This window comes from Somniosus microcephalus, chromosome 1, assembly GCF_052327205.1.
Source record: "Somniosus microcephalus isolate GS21.2 chromosome 1, FLI_Smic_1.0, whole genome shotgun sequence".
Taxonomy (NCBI): domain Eukaryota; kingdom Metazoa; phylum Chordata; class Chondrichthyes; order Squaliformes; family Somniosidae; genus Somniosus; species Somniosus microcephalus.
In genome coordinates, this window is record NC_140987.1 from 173,259,188 (window position 1) to 173,285,252 (window position 26,065).

The window sequence follows — 26,065 nt, forward strand, 5'->3', positions numbered from 1 at the left end:
AAAGCATTGCAACCTCTATTAGATCACCGCCCACTTAACCTCTGCTGTCCCAGTAAAAAAAATCTCACTATTTCAAGCAGTTCTTCATAACTATCACTTCTCTTTCCTGGTAGCATTCTGGTCACCTTACAATCCAGTTGTCTTACATGCTACATCAATCCATGTTTTCTGTAATTGTTCCCTTCCTCAATCAAAATAAAAAGTTTGGAATATCCATGGTTGAAGTGGAGTTTGTGTTCTGTACAATGTACAGCTATTTGTTTCTTTAGGATTGAAACTAGTTACCTGATGACTGTAGACGCAATCAGTAAATGCTAAAGTACCAACTATTAAGGAACCAGAACTTTATTTTGTTACAGAAAATTTGAGGTAGAAAGAGCAATGGAGAGAGAAAGGGGGGAAAAGTGGACCAAATAAAAATAAATTAATTTCATGCCTAAGTCTTGATCTTGACTGGTTTTCAATGAGGAACGGATGCTAGAGTAGCTCTTCTTACTTACTCTGTTGTAACAACTTATCATTTTTTGATCATGACAAAAGCTCATGGTCTCAGAAGCTTGTCTGCAGTAACTAATCAAAAAGCAGAGTTTTTAATGCAGTAAATCATAAAAGGATATTTTTCTCTTGCCCCCGCCCCCATAATTTATTTAGATTTCACGCCGAGTTAGATGTGTGTAGCATTCTCATCTACTATAAATTATTTGAACAATGTTCCCTGAAGATAATGGGGTTGAATTTTCATGGGAGTTCTCCCAATTTTTCACCACAGCTTCAGCTCATGGACACACTGGAGACACGGCGTCAAGGCCGTTCACACCATTTCTCCGGGGTGTCCACAGATCAACCCCATTATATTTGATGCCACATGGGCTTTTTGGCCCAGATATAGATTTTCTGCTTCTTCTACAAAAAGTATTTTCTACACTCGCATGTGAAAATAACATAAAACGTGCCAACAACCTCAACTTCAATTTGGGGTGGCTTCAAATTAGAAAGGTAGGTGAATAGCAAGTTCTACTGTAATGCTTTTTAAATCACGGTGTATAATTATCGGAATCCAGTATGCAATATGTACCAGCTGTTGACTTTTTATTAAACATCCATTCACAACATTAGGAAATGGGAACTTGTTATATAAATAATTCTAGATTCTCTGTTACAGTTAATTTATTGTGATTACAAGATGGATCATTGTCCTGTAGTGATTTATTTTCATTTTTATTTTCCTTTCCCTCCTAAGCTGAAGGAGCTCGTCAGCCTGGACCTGCGCCACATAACGGAACTGAATAATGAAACAGTAATGGAGGTGGTGAAGAGATGCAAGAATTTAACTTCTCTGAATCTATGTCTAAACTGGAGCATTAATGACAGGTACAGCAGTGCTTTCTGAGTACATGCATTCGATTAATATAAACGGTGCAAACTCCAAGAAAACACTTTTACAACTTTTGTTCTATTGCCACATATTTAGGCATTACAACCAAAATGAATTCTTATGCCATTGCAGAGGATGTAAGCTGTAATAATTTCCTTTCCAAAGTAACAGTAGGAAAGCACAATGACATTTTTAATTAAAAAAAATCTCAAGTATTTGAAAATCATTCCATTAAGTTTTAATTGACAAAGTCTTCTTGAGAGGAAAAAAAAAATTGCTAGGCAAGATTAAAGATCATGAGTGAAAACAGCTTCTTCACAGCAACTGTTTCAGATTAGGTACGATCCATACCATTTGTTTTCTCACTGGCTCGGCCTGAATTTTGAATTCATTTGGATGTTTATTACATGAATTTACAGCAAACAGTTAGATTATAATTAGATTACAATATGTATGAGTTATTTTACTAAAGGTCTGTGCTTAGAAAGCTAGAGCATAAAAAAACTTTTGTTCGATTATAAATACTGTGGGGGTAAAATTGGTTGATTTTCTTCTCCAGTGAAGTCAATGGAAAAGAAAGTCAGGTGAGGTGTAAAACAGGCTGCCGATCCACTCTTGCCATTTTTGCGCTACCCCCAAGAACAATATCACCCCTTGTGATTATGCCAAATTCCTGTAACATAGATTTTAATATGAAACAAAAACAAATTGTGCTGTGTAAAACTTTAAAACAAACTCTATGATTGATTGCAGATCTTCAGCTGTTAGATATCTAGACCTAGAAATTCGCCTTGGGCGGTGGCGCTAACCAGGCGGTATCGGACAGCGCCTGATATTCCATTCCATTGACTGCAATAGACTGAATGCCAGGCGCTGTGTATAACGGGCAGCCGATCTGATACCACCCGTTTGGTCCCACCGCCCAAGGCGAATTTCGAGGCCATAGGATGTGCTTGACAAAAATTGTAACTAAACATTCGCAGTTGATAAGATTTTATGTTTTCCTCTTATTAATTTACCCATATCTCAAAAAATGAGACCTGCTTTGTCCAGATGGATTTCCAAACTGAGCGTGCTCAACGGCACCTTTCTACCGATCTTAAGGTATTACGTAATTGTTGTTTCAGCAGTTCTTGAATTTCCTCCTATAGGTCAACAGGATTTTTTTAAAGATCTTTTGTAGATTGATGTGTATAAGAACTACTTCAAAATACTTCAAAAGGTAACTGTGAAAATGTATTTCAAGAGGGTAAGCTGGGTAGTGTAGTTATATCCTTTCAGCTCTAGGATCTGGGTTCAAGTCCAGCCCAGACTGATGGGATAAAAATCTCTCTTCTGCTCCTTAAGGCATTGACTTTTTTCTGGGGTACAGTTCTGAGAGTACCAAAATTGCCCCTCTTCAAGTGACCATTCCTTCTGTGAGCTTGCTGCAAAATATTTGACTGGTCGGGTGAGGGGTGGAATGGGGACACCATAGTCATGCTCATTCAATGTCCTCACCAAATATCCACACAACACGCTTCATGCAGGGATTCACAGGATAACAATAAGGAGCACTGACCATGGCTCATGTTCCCCCCCCCACCCCGAGCCCAGGGAGGCTGAGGCCAGTTTTAGCATCTCGACTGCCATCCTGACTGACATCTGCTAACTTGTCAGAGACTGGGTACCTTCCTATTCTTAATGGCTCAGCTATTGACTGGATACATTTGCTGAGTTGGTGGCGGTGATACTGCTAACTTTAAAGGTCTTGTGTGAAAGGAGTTTGTGTAGTTTCAATAAAGTTCTTAGCACTAAAAATTGATGGTCAAAAACAGAGTTGTAAAAAATGGTTCCATAGTTTACTTGCGCCAGACAAAGGTGGTGGTGTGGTTAAATCCAGCTTGTAACATTTACCTCTCCTTCATACACTTCCGTCTGGGAACACTAATATTTTGAGCTTCTTTTGCATCTGGCTGTTTTGTGGTCCGTAGCTGTACTGTAATATTTTTTGTATAATTTTGGCGCACAAGCAGTAAAGATAACTGACTTTTAAAAATTATTTAAAGTTTTCTGAAACTTTAATAGTGCAACCAGAGAGCACACAAAGTGACAATTATTTCATGCTTCCCAGAATGCATTGCATGTTGTTGCAACGATGCCCTCTCGAGGAGGAACGTGAAGTGCAATGGATTTCTTAACACACAAGTAGGAGGATTACATTTATTGAACAATTGGGGAAATTCATACATTTTAATAACAAAATGGTTTCTCTTTAACATAAAAAGTTGTTTCAGTAATTTGATACCCTTGCAACTATGAAGAAGTTTTTAATTGGAAATTGAACAAAAAATATCTCTGAGGATACACCTGCAATAGCTTATGCAGTTACTGGCTACAATCGAAAGCCATTGTCTGAAAGAGACCATGGGCTAGAAATTTGTCTTGGGCAGTGGCGAAAAACGTGTGGCATCGCATCGACTGCCAGTTATACACGACACCTGGCATTCAGTCTATTGCAGTCAATGGAACTGCATATCAGGCGCTGTGTACAAAGGGCAGCCGATCCGATACCGCCCGGTTAGCGCCACTGCCCGAGATAATTTTTAGGCCCATATTTCTTACACTACCTGATGAAACATTTTTATACTTTTTACAGTTTTATAATGTTGGAGGGTATTTTACAGACTGAACGAGAGAGAGTGCAATGTAGCAGAGAAAGATTATTCCAGATACCATATGGAACTTTTGGCATAAACTGATTATTTTCAGAAAGGCACTGTGTAGGAATAGGGCTGGAGATTTTAAAATGCACCCGCAACAGATCAACAATGTATAATAACAAAATACTGCGGATGCTGGAAATCTGCAATAACGACAGAAAATGCTGGAAATACTCAGCAGGCCAGGCAGCATCCGTGGAGAGAGAAACAGGGTTAACGTTTCAGGTCTGGGACCCTTCATCAGAACTGGAAAAAGCTGGAGAAGTAATAGATATTAAGCAGGTGCAGAGACAGGGTGGGGGGGGTTAGGAGGGGAGGAAGGAATTGAAAGAACACCCTGTACTTTTGTAAGAGGCAGGAAAGATAAAATGTTGCAAATGGGAATGGCAAAAATCATACTGCATGAAAAATGGGGGCAGGGATAATTATCTGAAATTGTTGAACTCAATGTTGAGTCCGGCAGGCTGCAAAGTTCAACAATTTCAAACAGCCTGCCGGACTCAACATTGAGTTCAACAATTTCAGATACCTCCTTCCCAAGATCCACAAACAGGACTGTCCTGGTAGACCCACCGTTTCAGCCTGTTCTTGCCCCACGGAACTTATCGCTTCCTGTCTCGACTCTATTTGTTCTCCCCTTGTCCAGTCTCTTCCCACCTACATTCGCGACTCTTCCGACGCCCTCCGTCACTTTAACAGTTTCCAGTTTCCTGGCCCCAACCGTCTCCTTTTCACTATGGACGTCCAATCCCTCTACACCTCCTTCCCCCACCAGGATGGCCTTCGGGCGCTCCGTTTCTTCCTTGAACAGAGGCCCAACCAGTCCCCATCCACCACCACCCTCCTCCGCCTGTCTGAACTTGTTCTCACATTGAACAACTTCTCCTTTGACTCCACTCACTTCCTCCAAATTAAAGGTGTTGCTATGGGAACCTGCATGGGACCTAGCTATGCCTGCCTGTTCATGGGATATGTGGAACATTCTTTGTTCCAGTCCTACCCAGGTCCCCTCCCTCACCTCTTTTTCCGATACATCGATGACTGTATCGGTACCGTTTCCTCCTCTCGCCCTGAACTGGATAAGTTCATTCACTTTACTTCCAATTTCCACCCTTCCCTCACCTTCACATGGTCCATCTCCGACTCTTCCCTTCCCTTCCTTGACTTCTCCGTCTCCATTTCTGGCGATCGGCTTTCGACAAACATCCACTACAAGCCCACTGACTCCCACAGCTACCTGGACTACACTTCCTCCCACCCCGCTTCCTGTAAGGACTCTATTCCATTCTCCCAGTTTCTCCGTCTCCGCTGCGTCTGTTCTGACGATGCCACCTTCCATACTAGTGCTTCTGACATGTCTTCCTTTTTCCTCAACCGAGGATTCCCCTCTACCTTGGTTGACACGGCCCTTGACCGTGTCCGTTCTATTTCCCACACTTCTGCTCTCACCCCTTCCCCTCCCTCCCAGAACCACGATAGGGTTCCCCTTGTCCTCACCTTTCACCCCACCAGCCTCCACATTCAACGGATCATCCTCCGCCATTTCCACCACCTCCAACGTGATCTACCACCAAACTCATCTTCCCCTCATCTCCCCTTTCAGCATTCCGAAGGGACCGCTCCCTCCGCGACACCCTGGTCCACTCCTCAATCACCCCCAACAGCCCTTCTCCTTCACCTGGCACCTTCCCGTGCAAGCGCAGGAGATGCAACACATGCCCTTTTACCTCCTCCCTTCCCACTGTCCAGGGCCCCAAACACCCCTTCCAGGTGAAACAGCGATTTACTTGTACTTCTTGCAATCTAGTATACTGTATTCGCTGCTCACGATGCGGTCTCATCTACATTGGGGAGACCAAACGCAGATTGGGCAACCGTTTTGCGGAACACCTCCGTTCAGTCTGTAAGGGTGACCCTGAGCTTCCGGTCGCCTGTCACTTTAATTCACCGCTTCACTCCCACTCTGATCTCTCTGTCCTCGGGCTATTACATTGTTCCAATGAAGCTCAACGTAAGCTCGAGGAACAGCACCTCATCTTTTGATTGGGCACTTTGCAGCCTGCCGGACTCAACATTGAGTTCAACAATTTCAGATAATTATCCCTACCCCCATTTTTCATGCTGTATGATTTTTGCCATTCCCATTTGCAACATTTTATCTTTCCTGCCTCTTACAGAAGTATAGGGTGTTCTTTCAATTCCTTCCTCCCCTCCTAAACCGCCCCCCCCCCCCCGCCCCGCTGTCTCTGCACCTGCTTAATATCTATTACATCTCCAGCTTTTTCCAGTTCTGATGAAGGGTCCCAGACCTGAAACATTAACTCTGTTTCTCTCTCCACGGATGCTGCCTGACCTGCTGAGTATTTCCAGCATTTTCTGTCGTTGGATCAACAATGTAGTTCACTATCGAGTCGTTAGAAGAAGACCTTCCCCATGCTTTGTATTTACCCTAACCACAGTAGAAGTTGCAGTTCACATCATATTGCAGTATCTCTCTAGTAAATGTGTCACTTTAACAGTGGTGTGTCTGAATCAGGTCATTTGGCTGCTGACATGAATTGCATAAATAATTTCAAAACAGCTAGATAGGGCGTTTTCATTAAGGGCAGTGGGGACATGCGTTGCATGGGTTGGCACTCAGCCACGTAGGAACATCCCAGGTTTGATTCTTGTTCTACGTGGAACGAGATGATCCCAGCCAGGGTGATGTGGGTTCTCCAGTTTGCCTCACTGACCCCAGGATCCGCAGGTGCAAAAAGCACCAGTTGAATAGGTGTCTTGACTCTGTTAAGAAGAATGGCCACATTAGGATCAGAACTGGTGAAATTATACTCTAGCAGGTAAAAAAAAAACTCTGCAAATACTGGAAATCAGTATTGAAAACAGAGGATGCTGTAAATGGACAGAATTGGCACTCTGGCAAATTTGCAGGGTAAAGGAAGAAAATCTGGACAGGAAGAAAATGTCAAGTTGTAGCCTAGTGTCACAACCATAGATATTTATATCATATAATGTAACAGTGCAGTAATAATTCACCAAAATTCTAAATTCGTAACAGGTAAAATTTGTTTTGGTGTCTTGGCTGGCATTAGCTGTCTCCTGGCCCTTTAATTTATCATTCACATCCTCGCAGAGAGGATGTCCTGCTGGAAAAATAATTCAAGAACATGAAAGGCTTGCACAGAGCTTTTTTCTCTCTTTCTTTAACACTTAAATGTTGAGCTACTTTTTTCATTACAGACCTCTTCTGGCTGCAATTGAATGGTTTTCTGTCACTCATCCATTTTTGATAGATATAAAATATTACAACTTTTATAGCCCCACAGGAATGAATGCAAACACTGTATGTGCACAGTATCCGTTTGTCTGCCAGAGAGCTGTCATTTCCAAACCCTTTCATACAACAGTCGTATTTCCCAGCAATGTACGTTCAAGGACCAGAGAGTGGTTCTGTCAGAACATAATCGGCTTTACATTTTGAATGTCACATCGCACAGGAGTTTAGGAGGTGTGACAGGAGAATACTGGTGTGAGTAATTTCACTTGGGAATTAAACTCAGAAGATTATCTGCAACAGCAAAGGTATAAACTGCTATTTTTCCTCTCCTTCTCCCAACAGCTCCAGTACATAGAACATGAGCTGTCATTCTTTTTGGAACCATTAAATCATTCATTATTCTTTTATATTACTGCACTAACCTTTGTAAATATTACCCATATGTCCCATTAAACATGCAGAAGTACACATTTAACTGCTCACATCTGTTGTGCCTGGTGATGTGGGACAGCGAGAAGTTGCAGGTTTTGTACCAAATTAGAATTCGTTTTGACACTTTCTAACATTTCACAATGGAGTGTTCGGCATTTTCTAGATTTAAAACGTCTTAGTGAAAAGAATTATAAACACAGAATTGATGTGGACTTTCCTAGAGGTGTCTTATCTTTTTGTAATATGCATTGCAACGCTATGATTTCATTCGTAGCCTTTCCCTTTTTGAAGTAAATTAATGTGTGAAATTGTTGAGTTAACATCACTAAAGACCTTGACAAACCTTGTGCAATAATTTACGATGAAACTAATTTAATACTTTGACTTTAAAGAGCTACCAATTACCGTTTCCTTTTTCTCCCTCAGAACTAATGACTTTTCATCATTTCGTTTATGTTGTAAGTTAATGAACAAGAAAAGTGTGAATTACAATAAATATATCTTCGACTTTAGAATTAGGTAAAAATGGAATGACTTCATGTCACCAGAAGGAGTGTGTTACTGTTTAAGGCTTAGAGTGCTAGATTTTGAGAATGGTAGCAAAATATATTTGCAACAGTTTGATCCAAAGTTAAATATTGTTTAGGTCGGATTTTGAAACCTAACTACGTGATATTTAACGATGATGTAATCATGTGTCTGCAGATAATTTCTGAGCATTTAACTGCTTCAACCTGAGTTTCTAATAAGGTATGGAAGGTTATGTAGAGTTCCAATCAGGATGATCTCTAAGTAAGTTGTACCTGTGATCTGCAAAATAACGGACTGTTTTCCTTTCACTTAGATTTGCAAGGAGAATTTAATGTATTTGAGTGGATACACGACTTGAGTTTGATGGTGTGTTTGACACAAGTCTTGTATGTACTGATTCAGCCAATGTAATGTTATTTATACTGTGGGGACACTGCGGCATGCTTTGGGCAATAGAATTGCTTTATAGAGATGTCACATAGCTATTGGATAGTACGGAGGCAGGTTGGATAGCATGTACATGTGAATTCTGTCTTAAACGAGCAGTGTTTATGGCAGGCGCCAACAATGATGTCTTCAACCTTCAGCCTTCCCGATATTCAGCTAGAGAAAGTTGTGACTCATCCAAGACTTGATGTTGGACAGACAGTCTGACAGAATAGAAGTAGTTGTGGTGTAGAGAGAAGTGGTCGATATGTAGAGTTGGGTATCATCAGCATGTGTTTGGAAGCCTTTGGGTGATAATGTTGAGGGGTAGCATACAGATGAGGAAAATGTGGGGCTGAGAATAGATGCTTGGGGAAATCTGGAGGTGACGTATGAGGAAGAGAAGGTGAAGCCATCACTGAAGATGGTCTGACTGCATCCAGAAAGGTAGGAGTGTTACTATGCAAAGGCGGTCAAATGGAGCTGGAAAACAGAAGATAGGCAATGGAGGAGTATATGAGGGTGAGTTTTCATGGGAATGCTCTCGCTCATCTGTCAGAACCCTGGGGAAAATGGTAGGGGAGCAGGAGAATCCCCGTGGAAATTCACACCATTTTTTAAAATGTACAGTTCTGCTGTTTCCTTTTAAGTCCCGCTCTCAGTATTTCTGTTTCTTTTAGTTTCACTCCCACTTGGATGTGCTTTCTTTACTCCCAGTCCCAGAGTTTGTATTTCTGAGTCTGACTACTCAGTGTTTGTTTTTTTCATTACTGTTTATGTGCTCTTTAGTCCCATTCCTGATTTTAGAATTATAAAAGTTTACAGCACAGAAGGAGGCTATTCGGCCCATCATGGCTGTGTCAGCCAAAAAAGAGCTATCTCGCCTAACGGGAACAGTAGCATAGTGGTAATGTCACTGGGCTAGTAATCCAGAAGCCTGGACAAATGATCCAGAGACGTGAGTTCAAATCCCACCACGGCAACTGGGAAATTTAAATTCAGTTAATTAAATAAATCTGGAATAAAAAGCCATGAAACTATCGGATTGTCGTAAAAACCCATCTGGTTCACTATTGTCCTTTAGGGAAGGAAACCTGCTGTCCTTACCTGGTCTGGCCTATATGTGACTCCAGACCCACAGCAATGTGGTTGACTCTTAACTGCCCTCTGAAATGGCCCAGCAAGTCACTCAGTTGTAACAAACCGCTACAAAACACAATAATAAAAATAAAACCGGACGGACCACCCGGCATCGACCTCGGCACCGGCTGTGGACACGGCAACGGCACACCCAGCCCAGTCAACCCTGCAACGTCCCACTCACCAACATCTGGGGACTTGTGCCAAAATTGGGAGAGCTGTCCCACAGACTAGTCAAGCAACAGCCTGACATGGTCGTACTCACAGAATCATACCTTTCAGCCAATGTCCCAAGCTCCTCCACCACCATCCCTGGGTATGTCCTGTTCCACCGGCAGGACAGACCCACCAGAGGTGGAGGCACAGTTTTACAGTCGGGAAGGAGTGGCCCTGTGAGTCCTCAACATTGACTTCGGACCTCATGAAGTCTCATGGCTGAAATCTCCTGCTGATTACCACCTACTGCCCTCCCTTACCTGATCAATCAGTACTCTTCCATGTTGAACACCACTTGGAAGGAGAAGAAGCACTGAGAGTAGCAAGGGCACAGAATGTATTCTGGGTAGGGGACTTCAATGTCCATCACCAAGAGTGGCTCGGTAGCACCACTACTGACCGAGCTGGCTGAGTCCTGAAGAACATAACTGCCAGTCTGGGCCTGCGACAGGTGGTGAGAGAACCAACACGAGGGAAAAACCTACTTGACCTGGTCCTCGCCAATCTACCTGTTGCAGATGCATCTGTCCATGACATGGCAACGGCACACCCAGCCCAGTCAACCCTGCAACGTCCCACTCACCAACATCTGGCAGTGACCACCGCACAGTCATTGTGCAGACAAAGTCCCGTCTTCACACTAAGAATACCCTCCATCATGTTGAGTGGCACTACCACCGTGCTAAATTGGATAGATTCAGAACAGATCTAGCAGCTCAAAACTGGGCATCCATGAGGTGCTGTGAGCCATCAGCAGCTGCAGAATTGTATTTCACCACAATCTGTAACCTCATGGTCCGGCATATCCCTCACTCTACCATTACCATCAAGCCTGGGGACGAACCCTGGTTCGATATGGAGTGTAAAAGAGCATGCCAGGAGTAGCACCAGGCGTACCTAAAAATGAGGTGCCAACCTGGGGAACCTGCAACACAGGACTACATGCATGCTAAAAAACGGAAGCAGCATGCTATAGACAGAGCTAAGCAATCCCACAATCAATGGATCAGATCAAAGCTCTGCAGTCCTGCCACATCCAGTCGTAAATGGTGGTGGACCATTAAACAAGTAACGGGAGGCTCCATGAATATCCCCATCCTCAGTGATGGTGGGGCCCAGCACATGAGTGCAAAAGACAAGGCTGAAGCGTTTGCAACCATCTTCAGCCAGAAGTGCCGAGTGGATGATCCATATCGGCTTACTCCTGAGGTCCCCACCATCACAGAAGCCAGTCTTCAGCCAATTCGATTCACTCCACATGATACCAAGAAATGGCTGAGCGCACTGGCGGGAAAACGTGATGACGTCATGACATCAGCCACGGGACTGCCGGGGCAGTCCTCGTGGAGCCTCCAGAGAGAGCAGACCTACATTCGATGTTATCCTGCAGTTTCTTGTTAAAATCTGTTTGTTTCATGAAAGTTCGTTTTGTTTGATCGCCTGAGTAGAACTCATTCTTTTAGTTATGCACCCACGTTCCTACATTGGTGACCCCGACTTTCGTGAACGGTTTTCGCGGAAGATCTTCAGCATGGAAACGAACGCCGTGACTCTGAAACTGCCACAGTTCTGGGAGCAACAACCAGCCGCGTGGTTTATCCAGGCTGAAGCCCAGTTCGCCATCAGGAACATCGTCGCGGATCAGACCCGTTATTACTACGTGGTCTCCACCCTCGATAGCGCCACTGCCTCGCGGATTGTCAGCCTCCTCGGTAGTCCTCCTACTGACCGCAAGTATGATACGTTAAAGGCGCGGTTGCTACAAGTCTTCGGCCTCTCGAAGTCAGAACGCGCTCGCCGCCTCTTCGCTATGCCCGGCCTCGGGGATTCCAAACCGTCCGAGCTCATGAGCCAAATGCTCACGCTCTTAGGTGCCGAACCGGAATGCTCCCTCTTCCGGGAGCTATTCCTCTGCCAACTGCCGGAGCAGGTGCAGGCTGCCCTAGCCAAGTCCGAGGTCACAGACTGCGACGAGCTGGCTGCCGAAGCAGATAAAATTTTCACAGTAACCCAGCAGTGCTGCGCAGCCATGAGGCGCCCATCCCCCACAGACGCGGCTCCAGCTCCTCTTGCAGCGGGCTGGTGCTCCTACCACGCCCGTTTTGGCGCGAAAGCACGACGCTGCCGCTCTCCCTGCAGCTTTTCGCCCCAAAAAAACCAAAGCTCCTGCAGCGTTCCTGGCGAAGGAGGACCGGGTCTAACGGGCGCTCCGCGGCTGCGATGGCCATCGGATCTTCGGGGAAAGTTCTTTACATCACCAATTCCCTATCGGGTCGACATTTCCTTTGTGACACCGGGGCACAGTGTAGCATCCTACCTGCGTCGAATCTCGATATGCAAGCTGGGGACCACGGTTTTACCCTCGTGGTGGCTAATGGCGCAGCCATTCGAACTTACCGAAAGTGGCGGGTCCAAGTGTGTTTCTGCGGTCAGCGCTTCCATTGGGAATTCGTCACGGCCACAGGCTCGCAGGCCATCCTAGGGGTGGATTTTCTGTGTGCCAACGGCCTCCTCGTCGATGTCCGGCACCGCCAGTTGATCAACGCGGCCACCTTCCACTCGATTCTGTGCCACCACGGTACCACCGTGCCGCGCTCTATCGCCTGCGCATTCCCATCTCCGGATGACTTTACTCAGCTCCTCGGAGAGTTCCCGGAGCTGACCAGGCCCACTTTCTCCTCCTCGGCCACGAAGCATGGTGTTGAACATCATATCACCACTACTGGCTCCCCGGTTTATGCACGGGCTAGAAGGCTTGACCCTGGCAAGCTCGCGGCTGCGAAAGCGGAGTTCGACACGATGGAGCGGCTGGGGATTATTCGCTGGTCGAATAATCCCTGGTCTTTGCCTCTCCACATTGTTCCAAAACCGGGCGGCGGCTGGCAGCCATGCGGTGACTACCGACGCCTGAACGACGCCACTACTCCTGATCAGTACCTGATCCCGCATATTCAGGATTTCTCGGCCCATTTGGTGGGAAATACTATCTTTTCTAAAGTCGACCTCGTCCGGGGGTATCACCAGGTTCCCGTGCACCCGCAAGACATCCTGAAAACTGCAGCCATCACCCCTTTCGGCCTTTTTGAGTTCCTGCGGATGCCGTTTGGCTTGAAGAACGCGGCACAGGCTTTCCAGCGCTTAATGGACTCCGTGCTCCGAGACCTAAACTTCATCTTCGTCTACCTTGACGACATTCTCATCGCCAGCGCTAGCAAGGAAGAGCACATCTGCCATTTGCGTTCCATCTTTACACGCCTCAGTCAGCACGGTTTGATCATCAACCCGGCCAAGTGCCAGTTCGGCCAGCAGCGGATCGATTTCTTGGGACACCACATAACATCAGACGGCGCCGTCCCCTTACTGATGAAGGTGGAAGCTGTTACTTCTTCCCCACGCCCGCCAACCGTCAAGGCCCTACAAGAGTTCCTGGGGATGGTCAATTTCTATCACCGATTCGTCCCTAAGGCGGCTCAGCTTATGCAGCCTTTGTACGGGGCCCTCAAGGGCAAGTCCGGTAAGGATCCAATCAGCTGGACGGCCGAGATGGACCAGGCATTCGTCAACACCAAGAGCGCTTTGGCCAACGCAACCATGCTGGTGCACCCACTTCCAGGTGCCACTATCGCCCTTACCACAGACGCGTCAGACTACGCCATCGGCGCAGTGCAGGAGCAGTGGGTGAACGGCACGTGGGAACTGCTGGCGTTTTTCAGCTGTCAACTACGGAGAAATGAAAGAAAATAGAGCACCTTCGATCGGGAGTTGCTGGCCCTTTTTCTAGCCATTCGCCATTTCCGGTTCTTATTAGAAGGACGTCCCTTCACGGCTTTTGTCGACCACAAGCCTCTAACGTTCGCCATGGCCAAGACCGCCGAACCGTGGTCAGCTCGTCAACAACGTCACCTGACGTTTATTTTTGAATTTACGACGGACATTCAACATGTGCCTGGTAAAGACAACCTGGCAGCGGATTGCCTCTCCTGCGCGACGGTCCATGAGGTTCACCTTGGGATTGACTACGCCCTCATGGCTGCGGATCAGGCCTCGGACCCAGAGGTCCAATCATACAGAACCGTCCCCTCTAGTTTCAAAGCGACCAACGTCAGTTTCCAGGCCGCAGGCACCACGCTCCTTTGCGACGTCTCCATGGGTGTTCCCCGACCTATCGTCCCAGTCGCATGGCGCCGGAAGGTGTTTCACGCCATACACGGGTTGTCGCACCCTGGTATGAAGGCTTCACAACGGCTAATGTCGGCGAAGCTCGTCTGGAAGGGTATGCACCTCGATGTCCGTGACTGGACCAACACCTGCGTGGTCTGCCAGAAGGCCAAGGTCCAGCGTCATGTAAAAGCTCCGGTGGCTAGTTTCGCTGTTCCGGAGCGTCGTTTCGACCACGTGCATGTGGACCTTGTGGGGCCACTTCCGCCTTCCCATGGTTATACGCATCTCCTCACCATGGTGGACCGCACCACTAGGTGGCCAGAGGCAATTCCTTTTGTTTCCACCACTTCGGCAGACGTCGCGAGAGCTTTCATCTCCTGTTGGGTTGCTTGTTTTGGGGTACTGGCGGACATCTCCTCCGATCGTGGGCCACAATTTTCCTCGGAGCTCTGTAACGCTGTAGCTCAGGGGCTCGGCACCAAACTTCATCGCACCACCGCCTATCACCCACAGGCGAACGGCCTGTACGAGCGATTCCACAGGTCGCTTAAAGCCGCCTTACGGGCCGGTCTTCAAGGTGCGGCCTGGGTGGACAGACTCCCATGGGTCCTTTTGGGTCTTCGTACGGTGCCCAAAGAAGACCTGCAATCGTCCTCGGCAGAACTCGTTTATGGCCAGCCGCTCCGAGTACCAGGGGATTTCCTCCCTTCTCCCACAGAGCCGTGGTCCGCCTCCCAGCAACTCGTCAGCCACCAGGAAGCGGCCAGATGCTTCGCTCCGGTGCCTACATCAAATCACGGCTTACAGAGCTCCCACGTGCCAGCGGAGCTGAAGAACGCCAAGTACGTATTTATCCGCCACGACGCTCACCGGGATCCGCTAAAGCCCCCTTACACTGGTCCTTTCCGCATCATCGAATCAGGAGACAAATCCTTTTCGGTCGACATCGGAGGAAAGCCGGATCACATTTCGGTGGACCGGTTGAAGCCGGCTCACTTGGACCTGGACCGCCCAGTCATCATCGCTCAGCCGCCAAAACGTGGCCGACCGCCCACAGCCGCCGTGCCAGATCAACCACAGCCGCCCGCCAGCTCGACCACACTCGCCGCGCCAGCTCAAGCTCAACCACAACCACCCGCCAGCTCGACCACCATCCATCAGCTTCCTCTGCAGGGTTACCGAAGTCGCTCGGACAGACTTGTCAGGCCTCCTCGACGCCTCACTTTTGCTGTTAAAGACAATTCTGGGGGGGCGCATGTGGCGGAGCCACCAAAGGACTCAGATCGTTTGTATATAATTCCTTTAACAACATGTTAGCTACAGCCTGAGTCTGTATCTTTATTTATGCTGTTTAACTGTACAGAGTGTGGTTACTTTAACAGCGCGGCTAAAACGTGATGATGTCACGCCGTTCATCACGTGATTCCCCACTGGCAGGAAAACGTCATGACGTCAGCCACGGGACTGCAGGGGCAGTCCTCGTGGAGCCTCCAGAGAGAGCAGACCTACATTCGATGTTATCTTGCAGTTTCTTGTTAAAATCTGTTTGTTTCATTGAAGTTCGTTTTGTTTGATCGCCTGAGTAGAACTCAGTCTTTTAGTTAGGAACCCGCGTTCCTGCAACCTCACACTTCTCCAGATTGAACTCGATTTGGCATTTTACTGCCCACCTGACCAGTTCATTGATATCTTCCTGCAGCTTTCGTCCTCACTATCAACACACGGCCAATTTTTGTATCATCTGCAAACTTCTTAATCATGCCCCCTATATTGAAGTCTAAATCATTGATATATACCACAAAAAGCAAAGAACCTGGTACTGAGCCCTGCACACTCCACTGGAAACAGCCTTCCAGTCACAAAGACACCCATCGACTATTACCCTCTGCTTCCTGCCACTGAGCCAATTTTGGATCCAACTTGCCACTTTCCCTTGGATCCCATGGGCTTTTACTTTTCTGTCCAGTCTACCATGTGGGACCTTGTCAAAATCCTTGCTAACATCCATGTAGACTACATCAAATGCACTTCCCTCATCGACCCTGATGAGGTTGTGCAAAAGCATCTTGTGCTTTTGTTTTTGAAGTCCACACACCTGAAATCTCTTCAGGCTCCCCTCCCGAGTCCTTAAACTCTTCATTATAACTACCCTAGTTCCCATTCCTCCTTTCCTGCATCTGTTTCTAATCAATTAAATGTTCAGAAGTAATGCACAAGTTGGCCAAAATGTTTCAGAAAACCTAAATAAGTGATGCTGTGCACAGGTGCTTGAGATGAGCAATTCTGTGTTCCATAGGGCTTTCAGAACGATTGATTAAAGGTGAAGCCAGGTCTAAAGAATGCATTTTGTTCAAACTACACTGCCCTTTTTTAAAAGAAGAAAATAATTAGCCTCAGGAGAATTTTGATTGACATTTTTTTGCAAAAGTGCCAGATTTATTACTGACATTCAAACCCTCAAGTCAAATCTCTCTCCCAGTTAGGCCAGTACAGTGACATCGTTGATGGGAAATGTCCTGGAGAGGCTCGATAGGAAACAGCCTTGGAAACCGCCTTGAGAGCTCTCAGTTCTCAGGAGCCCATGTTGTAGGCTTGGGAATCTGTTGTCTCAGTCTTATAGTGTGGTTTTCCAAGTCTGGGCAGCTCCCAAGCAGTGTGGATCTCGGGCTGTTCAGATGTCAGGACCCCTGTTTACAATGGAGATGCCCACTGCTGGTAACATAGCCTTTTGAGAACAGAGACCCAATGTGAGAAATTAATGCCAGTTACAATTTTTTTTTTAAAGTCCATCAAAATTCTTTGTTAATGTTTTTGTGTATTATAAAGTGGGAGTAGTTTTGATAAAAGTGTTCCCCTGGACTTTCCTTTCCCCCTTAATGCACACAGTACATTGTTCTTGGATATTAAACAGACTGAAATTGAATTCCACTTAATAAGGAATTTGCATTCCATTGAATATCTCCTACTTGTGTAGAAATCTCTGGGTGATGTTCATTCACATGGATAGGTCATCATCATTCAGTGTAGGTCTGTTGTGTGTGATGAATGAAGACGTGTATCTGGCATCCGTCCATCAGCCAGATCTACCGTGCTTAGTAAGTTGAAGAGCAGATATCGGAGCGCAGACTCGTCTGATGGTATTCGAATATTTGCACAGACAATGCTTGGCCTCTGTGGCTGTTTCCCACTGTGCACAGACTGACAGCAACAACAGTGACAAGGTCGCGGTTATTTTAAACAGTTTTCTGGATACTCAGCCCTCAATCAGATACTTTAACATGAAAACAAATAATCTTTGAATATTACTGAATTCTTTCATTCCAAATCTGTTTTCCTGAGGGTTTCAGATAAATCAAAGAGAACTGTTGCATATTTGTGAGCTTTTACAAATGACAATCAAATGGGTTTGCTATTATTCGTGCCTTGTGATAGAGACTCGGAGGCTCAAACCAGCATTAATGAATGAATTATACGGAGATCGATGGGAGTTCAACATGTATGCATGTACAGATAATGCTTTTTTAACGCAAAATCTATCAATACCTCGATTGCAATGAATCAAGAATGGCACATTCAGTAGATTTCACATGAAATACAAAGGCTAAATATCGTTTGCATTTACTGAAATACTGGCTGCTTGGAAAGCCTCCTGGGCCTTTTATGAAGACTGATAGAAATGCTGTTGTGCTAATGGTTTTTACCAAATGATAAATACTGTGCTGGAAGAATGTACATTACTATGTGCACGTTCATAACTCCCACTAATCAAACCTACGCCACTTAAAGCAACAGTTGTTGATACCTGTAATGGTAATCTTCACAATATATGTTGCCCACTAAATAATGTGAGCTTGTTTTAATTTATTCCCTCTACTGTTGCGTGATTCAGTGGAAGAGTACAATCCTGATCTGATCCATGACTTGTTCTGATTTGTTTTGCATGTGGCTCTTTTCATCCAGTTTGGCAAAATAAATAATTGGTCAGGCAACTGGTTCGTCAGAAGTGTGGAGTGTGATTTCCAAAACACCACTGAAAATCCTGGAATCCTATGTAATAAAAATGCGAGTTGGCTTCGTCATTCTCTGTAAACTACTAGACCTAATAATTGCTGCTAAAGTAAAATTTAAAAAATGTTACTTTAAAACTGGTATTAAATGAAGTCACGATTTGTATTAGTGGATCTCCCAGCATTAGTGGATCTCCCATCAAATTGAGTTTGTTGCAAAACTGTTGCTTTTTCTTACATCTTTGCATCTTGTTTATCATCTTTTGCCTCCTTTATTTCTGTGGGTTTTATTGCTTTATTTTTCTTTCCTCCGGTGGCACTCAGCAGGGAATGCAGCAGGAGAAAGAGCGCATTGAGAGAGGTTATACTGGATGGCTTGAAGGGGCGCAGGGAGAAAAACAGCAGGAACCAACGCTTAGCAGTGGAGAGGAGCAGGATTCAGTACTCAACAGGATAAAGCAGTAGGAGATAGCACTCTGTGGAAGAGCACTGGAGCTGGTACACAGCAGCTGAAAGCAGGATCTTACACTTGCAGGGGCGAGGAATGAGATCTGGGCAGAGCAGCAGGAGATGGTACTCTGTGGTGGGGAGGCGGGTGCAGGGCGAAGAGCAGAAAGCCAGTATGCAGTGAAGTAGAACAGAGGGAGATGTTAATCGGAGAGAGAACACCCGGAGCTGACACTCAGCGGGAGAGAGTGGCATGATCTGACACTGATGCTCAGCAAGACAGAACAGTGGGGGAGAACAGGAGTTGATGTTCGCTGGGGGAGAACTGCAGGAGCATGTGCTACCCCTTGTTTTGTGCAACAGCCCAAGACAAATTTCTACCCCTAAGTTATTGTTTTTCCACATGAGCCGCCTAATCTAAACCCACCCTCTTGCTTGCTTCCCATGCTCTGAATTTAAATAAAGGAAACTACGATGGTCTGAGGCACGAGTTGGGTAGGATTGATTGGGGAATGTCACTCTAAGGGTTGATGGTGGATAGGCAATGGCAAACATTCAAAGACCGCATGGATGAACTACAGAATTTGTTCATCTCAGTTTGGCATAAAAATAAAACAAAAAAGGTGACTCAACCGTGGCTAACAAGAGAGATTAGGGATCCAAGGAGAGGACATATAAATTGGCCAGAAAAAGCAGGAAACCTGAGGATTGGGAGCAGTTTAGGATTCAACAAAGGAGAACAAAGGGATTAATTAAGAGGGGGGAAATAGAGTATGAGAGTAAGCTTACAGGGAGCATAAAAACTGACTGTAAAAGCTTTTATAGATATGTGAAGAGAAAAAGATTGGTGAAGTCAAGCGTAGGTCCCTTGCAGTCAGAATCAGGGGAATTTATAATGGGGAACAAAGAAATGCCAGACCAATTAAATACATATTTTCGTTCTGTCTTCACAAAGGAGGACACAAATAACCTCCCAGAGATGTCGGGGAACATAGGGTCTGATGAAAGGGAGGAACTGAAAGAAATCAGTATTTGTAGGGAAATGGTGTTAGGGAAATTGATGGGATTGAAGGCCGATAAATCCCCAGGGCCTGATAATCTACATCCTAGGGTACTTAAGTGATGTGCCTTCAATAACCACAAAACTAGAAGTTATAGACTTTAACAAGTTGGCTTTTAATCACTAAGATCAGAGCTAACATCTCAACACACCGACTGGCTCACAGGAATGAGTCATACAGATCCTGGGATCTTTAAGTAAGAGAAGTCAGGGGCGGAGCCAAGAGCCAAAACCTGGAACCTTCCAGGTTAGTCAGGAAAGAGGAAGTGAAACTATACACCGTGTGGGGGAGGGTAATATACATGAGTGCAAAATGAATACAGGCAAGACAAACAGATTTCATTACATTCACCCCTTCTTTAGATTTAGTCCATCGGGGTGATGTTTCTTAAAAGTTGGTATAAGTGAGTCTGTCAGGAGGTTTTGCGGTTCTCAGTGATAGGCGCAAAGCCGGTTGGGGTGCCTCTAGGGGAGTGGATTCTGGTTCCTCCGCTGTCCGGGCCTCCGCAGTGTCTTCCAGGTTATCTGCAGTGTCCTCCAGGTTAAAGTTGGGTATTGATACCTCTGGGCGTCCTGTCTCTTTTTGGTGTAGGTCTTCCTCGGGTAGTCTCTCATCGTTCTCTCCGCTCCCCGAGGGAGCGAGGTCTTTTATGGAAACAGTGTCCTCTCGCCCGTCAGAGTATTCGATATAGGCATACTGAGGGTTTGCATGGAGGAGCTGTACCTTTTCCACAAGGGGGTCCGTTTTATGGCCTCTCACGTGCTTCCGCAATAGTACTGTCCCCGGAGACGTCAGCCACGCGGGTAGAGATATGCCCGAGGTGGATTTCCGGGGGAAAACGAACATCTTTTCGTGAGGGGTAGCGTTAGTGGCAGTACATAACAGAGACCTTATGGAGTGGAGCACGTCTGGGAGGACTTCCTGCCAGCGGGAGGTCGGAAGGCCTTTTGACTTTAAGGCTAACGTGACAGCCTTCCAAACAGTAGCATTCTCCCTTTCCACTTGCCCATTACCCCGGGGGTTGTAGCTAGTGGTTCTGCTAGTGGCTATCCCCTTTGAGAGCAAGAACTGGCGCAGTTCGTCACTCATAAATGATGTACCCCTATCGCTGTGTATGTAGTTCGGCATGCCAAACATGCAGAATAGATTACAGAGACACTTGATGACCGTGGCACTGGTCATGTCTGGGCAGGGAATGGTGAAGGGGAAGCGGGAATATTCATCGATGATATTGAGGAAGTATACGTTACGGTCGGCAGAGGGAAGGGGTCCCTTGAAGTCCAGACTTAGGCGCTCGAATGGCCGTGTGGCTTTGATAAGGTGTGCACGGTCAGGCCTGTAGAAACGAGGCTTGCATTCCGCACAGATGCAGCAGGCTCTGGTCATTGCCCTGACCTCCTCGATGGAGTGGGGCAGATTGCGGGACTTTATAAAATGGTATTGTCGGGTGACCCCTGGGTGACAGAGGTCGTTGTGGAGACCCTGTAATTTGTCCGTATGAATGCTGGCACACATTCCCCGCGATAGGGCGTCTGGGGGTTAATTAAGGGCTCCCGGTCTGTACATAATATCATAGTCGAACGTGGATAGTTCGATCCTCCACCTGAGTATTTTGTCATTCTTGATTTTCCCCCTTTGTTTGTTATTAAACATGAAAGCCACCGACCGCTGGTCGGTGAGCAAGGTGAAACGTTTGCCGGCTAGGTAGTGTCTCCAGTGCCGCACTGCCTCCACTATAGCCTGTGCCTCCTTCTCGACAGAAGAGTGCCTGATTTCAGGTTCCTGAAGGGTTCGGGAGAAGAAGGCCACAGGTCTCCCAGCCTGATTGAGGGTCGCAGCTAAGGCAAAGTCTGACGCATCGCTTTCGACTTGAAAGGGAATACTTTCATCCACTGCACACACTGCAGCCCTTTCAATGTCCTGTTTGATACTGGTGAAAGCCTCCCGAGCTTCAGCTGATAGTGGGAAGGACGTCGATTTAATGAGGGGTCGGGCCTTATCAGAGTAATTGGGCACCCATTGGGCATAATACGAAAAAAATCCCAGGCACCTTTTTAAAGCTTTGGGATTGTGTGGCAGGGGCAGTTCCTTTAGGGGGCGTAATCGGTCAGGGTCCGGTCCAATTACCCCATCTTCCACCACACAGCCGAGGATACAGAGACGGGTTGTATTGAAGACACACTTGTCTTCGTTGTAGGTTAGATTCAGCTTTAGGGCAGTTTTTAAAAATCTCGCAAGATTTAGATCGTTGTCTTGCTGGTTGTGCCCGCAGATAGTGACATTGTCCAGATAGGGGTAGGTAGCTTATAGTTTATTCTCGTCAACCATGCGGTCCATCTCACGTTGGAAGACCGAGACCCCATTTGTTACCCCGAAGGGCACTCTGAGAAAATGGTAGAGGCGTCCGTTCGCCTCGAAGGCGGTGTATGGGCGGTCCTCCGTTCTAATGGGGAGCTGGTGATACGCGGATTTGAGGTCGATAGTCGAGAAGACTCGGTATTGCGCAATCTGGTTGACCATTTCTGATATGCGGGGTAAAGGGTAGGCGTCCAGCTGGGTATAAATATTAACAGTCTGGCTGTAGTCAATTACCATCCGTTTCTTTTCGCTATTTTTAACTATGACTACTTGGGCACGCCACGGACTGGGACTGCATTCAATAATGCCTTCCCGCAGGAGTCTGTCCACTTCCGCCTTGATAAAGTGTCTGTCTTCCAGACTGTACCGTCTACTTTTGGTCGCTATGGGCCTACAGTTCGGAGCGAGATTAGCGAATAAAGAGGGCGGGCTGATTTTTAAGGTTGATAGGCCACAGACTGTGAGTGGCGGCTGGGACCCGCCATATGCTAGCGTGACACTTTCGTGGTGGCACTGGAAGTCCAGGCCCAAGATTACATTAACACAGAGTTCTGGCATCACGAGGAGTTTAAAATCCTTGTAGTCCGTGCCTTTTACAGTCAGTGTTACCACACAGTAGCCCAAAATGTCCGAAGTGTGGGGCTTAGCAGCCATAGCAATTCTGCTCCGTGTAGGGGTTACCGTTAATGAGTGCCGCCGTACCAGGCTAGGGTGGATAAAACTCTCGGTACTCCCACAGTCAATTAAACATTTTGTTAAATTCCCGTTTACCTGTATGTCCATCATGGATTTTGTCAACGGGTGTGGCCTGGATTGATCCACCGTGATCGAAGCCACTGTTGGGCCCTGGGCGGCCGTTGAGTCGGGAAAAGATGGCGGATCCCAAAATGGCGGCCCGCACGGCACGCACGAGGCGGTGACGGAGTTGGAAATCAGATTCCCCCTGCAGACTTTGCTAAAATGCCCCTTTTTCTTACATTTGAAGCATGTAGCGTCCTTCGCTGGGCATCGTTGTCTGGGGTGCTTGGCCTGGCCGCAGAAGTAGCATTTCGGGCCTCGAGACATTGCCGCTGTAGTAGGACTCCTGGGTGAACTTCTGTGTGGGGACTCCGGCGGTGTAGAGCTGGTCTGAGACCTGGATGGGGAAGATGGCTGATTCCAAGATGGCGGCCCGCTCGGCACGCACGAGGCGGTGATGGCCGCATGGCCGGAAGAATAAGAGTCAGAGTTTTTCTGGGCCACGTCCAGCGATCACGCAGTGGCCACTGCCTTTTTTAAGTCCAGGACCTCCTTCTCCAGCAGTCTGCCGGATATAATTCGATTTGAGGCCCGTGATGAAGGAATCGCGGACCAATTCGTCAGAGTACACGTTGGCCGTCACGGCCTTGCAGTTACAGTCCCGGACCAAGTCCTTTAGGCCCTGTAAGAAATCGTCCATTGATTCCTCAGGTCGCTGCCTGCGTGTAGCCAGCAGATGTCTGGCGTACACTTCGTTTACTGGCCTCTGGTATTGGGCCTTCAGGATAGTGAGGCCTCCGTGTAAGAGGTGGCGTCCCGGATGAACGAATAAATCCGATGACGAACGCGAGTAGTCAGCCGACTCAGTTTATCTACCTCGCTAGCGGATGAGGCCCTCGCGAAGAGTTCGAAGCATTTGAGCCAGTGTCCAAATTGATTTGATGCTTCAGCAGAATGTGGATCCAAGTCCAGACGCTCTGGTTTTAGGAGTCGATCCATCCTAGTATTCTTTAGTGATTAAAATTGATGTGCTTTCAATAACCACAAAACTAGAAGTTATAGACTTTAACAAGTTGGCTTTTAATCACTAAGATCAGAGCTAACATCTCAACACGCCGACTGGTTCACAGGAATGAGTCATACAGATCCTGGGATCTTTAAGGAAGAGAAGTCAGGGGCGGAGCCAAGAGCCAAGGCCTGGAACCTTCCAGGTTAGTCAGGAAAGAGGAAGTGAAACTATACACCATGTGGGGGAGGGTAATATACATGAGTGCAAAACGAATACAGGCAAGACAAACAGATTTCATTACATTAAGGAAGTGGCCCTAGAAATAGTAGATGCATTGCTGATCATCTTCCAGCATTCGATGGAATCTAGAATAGTTCCCATGGATTGGAGGGTAGCTAAAGTTACCCGACTATTCAAAAAAGGTGGTAGAGAGAAAACAGGGAATTACAGACCGGTAAGCCTGACATCGGTAGTGGGGAAAATGCTAGAGTCCATTATAAAAGATGTAATAGCAGAGCACTTGGAAAACAGTGACAGGATCGGACAAAGTCAACATGGATTTACAAAAGGTAAATCGTGCTTGACTAATCTACTGGAATTTTTTGAGGATGTAACTCGTAAAATAGATACGGGAGAACCAGTGGATGTGGTGTATTTGGACTTTCAGAAGGCTTTCGATAAGGTCCCGCATAAGAGATTAGCGTGTAAAGTTAAGGCACATGGGATTGGGGACAAGGTATTGACTTGGATAGAGAACTGGTTGGCGGACAGAAAGCAAAGAGTTGGAATAAACAGGTCTTTTTCCAAGTGGCAGGCAGTGACTAGTGGGGTACTGCAGGGATCGGTCCTTGGACCCCAGCTATTCACAATATATATTAATGATCTAGACAAGGGAACTAGATGTAATATCTCCAAATTTGCAGACGACACAAAGCTGGGTGGGCGTGTGTGCTGTGAGGAGGATGCCGAGAAACTACAGGATGATTTGGACAGGTTGGGTGATTGGGCAGAAGCATGGCAGATGCAATATAACATGGATAAATGTGAGGTTATCCACTTTGGTGGCAAAAACAGGAAGGCAGATTATTATCAGAACGGCAATAGATTGGGAGATGGGGAAGTGCAACGAGACCTGGGTGTCCTTGTGCACCAGTTGCTGAAGGTAAGCATGCAGGTGCAGCAGGTGGTTAAGAAGTCAAATGGTATGTTGGCCTTCGTAGCGAGAGGGTTTGAGTACAGGAACAAGGGTGTCTTGCTGCAGTTGTACAGGGCCTTGGTGAGACCACATCTTGAGTATTGTGTGCAGTTTTGGTCGCCTTATCTGAGGAAGGATGTTCTTGCCATGGAAGGAGTTCAGCGAAGATTCACCAGGCTGATACCTGGGATGGCAGGAATAACGTATGAGGAGAGATTGGGACGATTGGGCTTGTACTCGCTGGAGTTTAGAAGAATGAGAGGGGATCTCATTGAAACTTAGAAAATTCTTACAGGACTGGACAGACTAGATGCAGGAAGGATGTTCCCGATGGTCGGGGAGTCCAGAACCAGGGGTCACAGTCTAAGGATAAGGGGTAAGCCATTTAGGACTGAGATGAGGAGGAATTTCTTCACCCAGAGAGTGGTGAACCTGTGGAATTCTCTACCACAGAAGGCAGTAGAGGCCAATACATTAAATATATTCAAGAAGGAGTTGGATATATTTCTTAAAGCTAAAGGCATCAAGGGGTATGGGGAGAAAGCAGGGACCGGGTACTGAATTTGGATGATCAGCCATGATGGCATTGAATGGCGTAGTAGGCTCGAAGGGCCGAATGGCCTACTCCTGCCCCTATCTTGTATGTTTCTATTCCTCTTTTCACTATCCCTTTTTAAACTGGAGTCTGAATAAAAATATACACTTTTTGTATTTGAATCTGCAATGCATACATACACACACGCCCATCCATAATAAAAGCATAATATTTCACTCGGTAAGGTGGCCATGGGAATTGGTTGAACTATGTTACATACCCATCCCTGTTGCTCGAAGACAAAAATGAAACGCTGCACAAAACTGACTCGCCAACTGGGAAGCCCCATACATTGATAAAGCCAAATTATACCTGCAGAAGGGAACAGAAAAAGATCTAAAATATGACCTCCAAGTTTTCTAAAGTTCCAAATCATTCTACAGGAGCATGACTTT

At 46.5% G+C, this 26,065-nt stretch overlaps 1 protein-coding gene across 4 annotated transcripts in view; it reads left to right on the plus strand.

The window, feature by feature from the left end:
• Nucleotides 1-26,065, plus strand: part of fbxl17 (F-box and leucine-rich repeat protein 17) — a 950,602-nt gene that overhangs the window by 418,766 nt on the left and 505,771 nt on the right. For all 4 annotated transcript variants that reach the window (XM_085987565.1, XM_085987585.1, XM_085987575.1 and 1 more), the window contains one exon: nt 1,241-1,371. In XM_085987565.1, the coding sequence (XP_085843691.1) occupies nt 1,241-1,371 (131 nt within the window). The remainder of the gene's footprint in view (nt 1-1,240; nt 1,372-26,065) is intronic.